The 6,397-nt window shown below is 39.3% G+C and overlaps 1 protein-coding gene across 1 annotated transcript; it reads right to left on the bottom strand.

Moving 5' to 3' along the window:
- Window positions 1-4,171: 4,171 nt before the first annotated feature.
- On the bottom strand, window positions 4,172-5,110 carry LOC121460140 (olfactory receptor 6C3-like). Its single transcript, XM_041670332.1, has one exon. It carries the CDS (start codon window positions 5,108-5,110, stop codon window positions 4,172-4,174), a length of 939 nt encoding a protein of 312 aa, XP_041526266.1.
- Window positions 5,111-6,397: the final 1,287 nt, after the last annotated feature.

The raw sequence follows: 6,397 nt of genomic DNA, 5'->3' as shown, positions 1-6,397 counted from the left end.
AAATTAAAGAACACCAGAAAATGGGAAGATCACCTGTGTTCTTAGGTAGGCAGAATTAACACAGTAAAAATGGCTATCTTTCCAAAAGCAATCTACAGATTCAATGCAATACCCATCAAAAATTTCAGAAAAATTCTTCACAGACCTCAAAAAACAGTACTCAACTTCATATGGAAAAATACAAAAACCCAGGATAGCCAAAACAATCCTGTACAATAAAGAAACTTCTGGAGGCATCACAATGCCTGATTTCAAACTCGACTACAGAGCTACAGTACTGAAAACAGCTTGGGATTGGCGTAAAAACAGACAGGAGGACCAATGAGACTAAATCAGAGCCCTGGATATTAATCCGCACAGCTACAAACACCTGAGTTTTGACAAAGAAACAAAAATGTAAAATGAAAAAACAAAACATATTCAACAAATGATGCTAGTATAACTAAATATAAACATGTAGAAGAGTGAAAATAGATCCATATCTATCACCATGCACAAAACTCAAGTCCAAAAAATGAATCAAAGACCTCAACATAAAACTAAACACTGAATCTCATAGAAAAAGTGGGAAGTACACTTGAACACATTGGCACAGGAGACTACTTCCTAAATATAACCCCAGTAGCACAGACACTGAGAAAAACAATTAATAAATGGGACCTCTGAAACAGAGAAGCTTCTGTAAAGCAAAGGACACATTCTACAATTCAAAATGGCACCCTACTGAAAGGGAAAATATCTTTACCAACCCCACATCAGACAGAGGACTGATGGTGTGGGAGGTCCTTCTGTCTATGTGTTACTTTTACTGGTTGATGAATAAAGAAACTGGCTTGGCCTGATAGTGTAGAACAGAGCTAGGCAGGGAAAACTAAAATGAATACTGGGAGAAGAGAGAGGTAGTCATGGAGAAGCCATGGAGCTGCTGACAGAGACAGACACGCTCAAACTTTGCTTGTAAGCCACGACCTCATGGTGATGCACAGATTAATAGAGATGGGTTAGTGTAAGATATGAGGTAGCCAGAAATATGCTTAAGCTATTGGCCAAACAGTATTGCAAATGTTTCTGTGTGGTTAATTCAGATCTGAGCTGCTGAGCAGCCAGGAAACAAACAGGCATTCTTTCTTACAACAGACTGATCTCCAAAATTTACAAATAAATCAAGAAATTGATCATCAAAAGAATGAATAATCCAATAAATGAATGGGGTCCAGACCTAAACAGAGAACTCTCAACACAGAAAACTAAAATGGCTGAAAGACACTTAAGGAAATGTTCAACATCCTTAGCCATCAGAGAAATGCAAATCAAAACAACGCTGAGATTCCATCTTACACCTGTAAGAATGGCCAACATCAAAAACACTGATGACAATTTATACTGGAGAGGATGTGGGGTAAATGAGAACACGCCTCCATTGCTGTTGGAAGGGCAAACTGGTACAGCCATTTTAGATTTCAGTATGGCAATTTCTAAGAAAATTAGGAAACAACCTACCTCAAGACACAACTTTAGGTATATACCCAAAAGATGTTTAATCATACTACAAGGACATGTGCTCAACTATGTTCATAGTAGCATTGAGTGTCATAGTCAGAACCTGGAAACAACCTAAATGCCCCTCAATAGAAGAATGGTTACGGAAAATGTGGTACACTTACACAATGGAATACTACACAGTCAAAAGAAGATAATGACATCTTAAAATTTGCGGGGATATAGAAAACATCATATTGAGTGAGGTAACCCAGACCCAGAAAGACAAATATCATATTTAATCACTCATAAATGGCTTTTAGACATAACACAAAAAAGCCTATAAATCACAATACCAGAGAACCTAGACAACAAAGATCATAAGAGTGACATTCATGGATATAATCTACATGAGAAGTAGAAAAAGACAAGATGTCCTAAGTAAACTGGGAGCATTGGAACCAGGAGAAGGGGTAGAAAGGGGAAAAAGGGAGTGGAGCAGAGAAAAATACAACTATGTTCATAGCAGCATTATTTGTAATAGCCAGAACCTGGAAACAACCTAGACACCCCTCAACTGAAGAATGGATAAAGAAAGTGTGGCACAATTACACATTAGAGTACTACTCAGCAGTAAATTAAAAAAAAATGACATTTTGAATTTTGCATGCAAATGGATGGAAATAGAAAACACTATCCTGAATGAGATAACCCAGACCCAAAAATATGAATATGGTATGTACTCACTCATTAGTGGATTCTAGCCATAACCGAAGGACATTGAGCCTATAGTTCATGATCCTAGAGAAGCTAAGTAATAACGTGAACTCAAAGATAAACATATAAAAATCCTCCTGGAAATTGGAAGCAGACAAGATCGCCAGGCAAAAGTTGGGAGCATGGGGGTGGGGGTGGGATGAGGGAAGGGGAGAGGGGGAGAGAAGGGAGAAGGGGAGGGTTGGGGAGAGCTTGGGAAAGTGTGATGATTGAGATGGAGGAAGGACAAATTTGGGAGTAGGGAAGGAGATATCTTAATTGAGGGAGGCATTTTGAGGTCGGCAAGAGGCTTGGATCTGGAGGGGTTCCCAGGAGTCCACAGGGATGACCCCAGCTAGGACCCTAGGCAGTGGGGGAGAGGGTGCCTGAATTGGCCTTGTCCCATAGTCAGACTGATGACTCTCTTGAATATAACCATAGAACCTCTGTCCAGCCACGAAAGGAGATAGAGACAGAGACCCACATTGGAGCACTGGACTGAGCTCCCAAGGTCCAGTTGAAGATCGGAATGAGGAAGAATATGAGCAAGGTAGTCAGGACCGCGAGGGGTGCATCCACCCACTGAGGCAGTGTGCCTGAGCTAATGGGAGTTCACCAAATCCAGCTAGACTGGGACTGAACGAGCATGTGATCAAACTGGACTCTCTGAATGTGGCTGACAATGGGGGCTGACTGAGAAGACAATGATAATGGCACTGGGATTTGTTTCTACTGCATGTACTGGCTTTGGGGGATCCTATTCTATTTGAATGCATACCTTCCCAGGCCTGGATGGATGGGGGAGGGCCTTGGATTTCCCACAGGGCAGGGTACCCTGCCCTCTCTTGAGACTGGAGAGGGAGGGGAGAAGGTAAGTGCGGTAGTGGGAGTGAAATGGAAATTTTGATTGGTATTATTTATAAAGTAATAAAAAATTTTAAAGCCAGAAAAATGAAAGGAAGAAAGAAAGAAAGGAAAGAAAGAAAGAAAGCCACAGAAAATCTGAGCACAATCCCATGAATGACTGTGTACCAGGAACTGAAGGGAACAGAAGCAAGTGGGTCACTGTGGCTTATATGTGGTGAGCCCAGCTGAACTCCAGGTTCAATGAGAGATCCTGCCTCAAAGGAAAAGGCAAGGGTGATAGACATTCTTACTATCTATCACTCAATACTGTCTTCTAGAATCCATATACACAGCATGCACATTCACACATATGTACACAAACTCCTACATGTGCACAACACCCCAAATACATGCACAAAAAGGAATAGCCATGAGAGAATATATATATATATATATACAATCTAAAAGAATATAAACATAATACATATTTATATCAAGGTAAGAAAGGGAAGATCGAGAAACTTCGCCCAATGAAATTAAGAAGAATATAATGAGGAGGAAATAGCACCAAGTGTAAATGCACTTTACCATTAGCGTCATCATTTGTTGACAGAGACAGAAGCAAAACACAGGTTCTTATTCCACAATAATGATGACTATCAAATGTTCCATAACATTTTTCAGCGATTCCACCTCCTCCAGGGTTGAATGTTCCAAGGCAGATGAAATGTTGGACAATACCCACACAGGTTTAATGGAAAAGAGGACATAGTAACTTTAAAATTAAAAAGAAGGTAGAGGGAATGGAGATATGGGTCTACAGTAAAAAGGGCTTGCTGTTCTTTCCGAGTACACTGGTGCAATTCCCAGAACCACATGGTAGCTCACAACCATCTGTAACTCTACTTCTAGGGAAACCAGGGCCATCATCTGGTCTCTAGGGGTACCAGGCTTGCAACAGGCACACAGGTATACAGACAAGCAAAACACCCATACATAGTTAAAAATATGGAACCAATTAGCTCACACTGTAAAGTTTCATCCCTCCTATTTTGAAAAGGGACAATGTTATTAATGTTAACAAATGCCTTCATTTGTTTCTATGAAACATTACTTTATTAATCAAATCCTTGAAGGCTTGTTTGACTTGTTGATTTCTCAATGTATAAATAAAAGGGTTCAACATGGGAGCAATTGAAGTGTTGAGAACAGCCACCCCTTTGGTCAGCGATGCCCGTTCATTGGCAGAAGGTTTGACGTACATGAAGATGCAGCTTCCATATGAGATGGAGATGACAATCATGTGGGAGGAGCAGGTGGAGAAAGCCTTTTTCCTCTGGCTGGCAGATGGGAACTTCAGAATGGTGGTGATGATGCAGATGTATGACAAGATCACTAGAGCCAGTGTGAAGAGCAGAGTGAAGGAGGCAACATAAAGTCCAAGTGCCTCTGAAAGCCTTGTATCTGAGCATGACAATTGTAAAATGGGGAAGTAGTCACAGGAGAAGTGATCGATGATGTTTGACGCACAGAAATCTAACTTAAGGATAAGTATGACTAATGGGAAAATGATTAGAAATCCTGCCAGCCACGAGGTGAGGACAAGAAGGGCACAGACTTTCTGACTCATGATGACAGTGTAATGCAGTGGCTTGCAGATGGCGACATAGCGATCATAAGACATAGCAGTTAGAAGAAAGAACTCAGACACTCCCATGGAGATGAAGAAAAATAACTGAGCCAAACAGTTGTTGTAGGAAATGCTCTTAACTTTCGTAATTATTGACCACAGAAATCGAGGGACAGAAACACTGGTGAACATAATTTCTAAGAAGGAGAAATTCCGGAGGAAGAAATACATAGGCGTCTTTAAGCGAGAGTCAAGCAAGGTGAGGGTGATGATGGTTAGGTTTCCACACACACTTAATATGTAAGCAATGAATAAAAAGAAAAAAATTACAACCTGAAGCTCTGGGTCGTCTGATATGCCCAACAGCACAAACTCGGTAATCACAGAGTGGTTTCTCATGCTGATTCCTAGTAAAAAGAATCTACAGATAAAAAAAAATAAAGGTGTAAATTCAGTGTAAAAGAAACAACTGTTTAAATACTGTTATTACTACATCCGATGGAATGAAGCCAGGGGCAGTTTTACTAAGATTTTCTAATCTCTGCTCATTCCTCTTAAATGAAAAACACCTTGTTGAAAAAATATCTTAGTAAACGGGACTTTAAATCTGCTTCAGCAATTGTGCACAGAAATTCTACATACAGTCATAATTTCTATGTGAGTATGATATCTTTGTGTAACCATATTTTAATAGTATCTTCATTTCTAATATGCAAATTATTTTCTGGTTTCACATAGTGTATGCTTTCAAGACCAAATATATAACATTTAACTTCAATTCTAATAATATTTTAAAACTTCTATAGTTTAGAAGTACAAAGTGAGCACTAAACCTAAAAACAGTTCTTTCTTTTCTTTCTTTTTTTTCTACCTTTTTTGGTTTTTTGAGATAGGGTTTCTCTGTAGCTTTGGAATCTGTACTAGAATTAACTCTTGTAAGCCAGGTTGGGGTCAAACTCACAGTGATCCATGTGCCTTAGCCTCCCAAGTGCTGGGATTAAAGGGATATGCCACCAGGATGTCATGGTTATTTTCAAACTTAATATGTGGGTTGTTTAAAAAGGCAGAGAAATAAATGTATTTGCCAAAAGAGAAATAAGGCAAGATTTTCTTTAGTTATAAAAATAACCAAGTTCTTAATTTGTGGGAATTAAAACAGGAGCCAGAGAAAATAATTTAAACAGAGCCAGGGGTCAATAACTACTTTCTGTGAATTCTAAGTCACTTACAGCATTTCGACATCTTCTTTTTACTAAGTTTACCTTGTAATCTTATCTTTAAACTTTCTTGAGGCCAAATAGGAACTCATACAGAAGATGTCAAAGCATAATAGTGCCTCCCTTCTCAAAGAAACAACAGAATAAATAAAATTTTCTGTAGGATTTACTTCATCAAACCACATTCTCCACACACTAATATCCCATCAGTCCTACGATCTCCTGAGAGCTAACAGACAGCACAGCGTGTTTGGTGATCACAGTGTGATGGGCTACTTTGTAGGCAGGGAGTCAGCAAGAGATAAGCAGTAAAGCTGAACATGGGCACTGTCCGCCTTTTTCTGTCTTCGTCCTCTGAGTCCCTGGTTTTTCTCTTTAGGAATAGACATATATTTTTAATCATTATGCCACCGTAACTATTTTGTGGTTTACATGGTAGCTAAAATATAGTAAAATGTAAAATTTCATA

This window comes from Microtus oregoni, unplaced genomic scaffold, assembly GCF_018167655.1.
Source record: "Microtus oregoni isolate MIOR12 unplaced genomic scaffold, Mior012 000001F_ref0000356, whole genome shotgun sequence".
NCBI lineage: Eukaryota > Metazoa > Chordata > Mammalia > Rodentia > Cricetidae > Microtus > Microtus oregoni.
The sequence above is the reverse complement of the archived record's forward strand: the minus strand, read 5'-3'. Positions and strand labels throughout refer to the sequence as shown.

Excerpts from the sequence above, each read along its gene's own strand:
- LOC121460140 (XM_041670332.1), bottom strand. The coding sequence starts at position 5,110 with ATGAGAAACCACTCTGTGATTACCGAGTTTGTGCTGTTGGGCATATCA.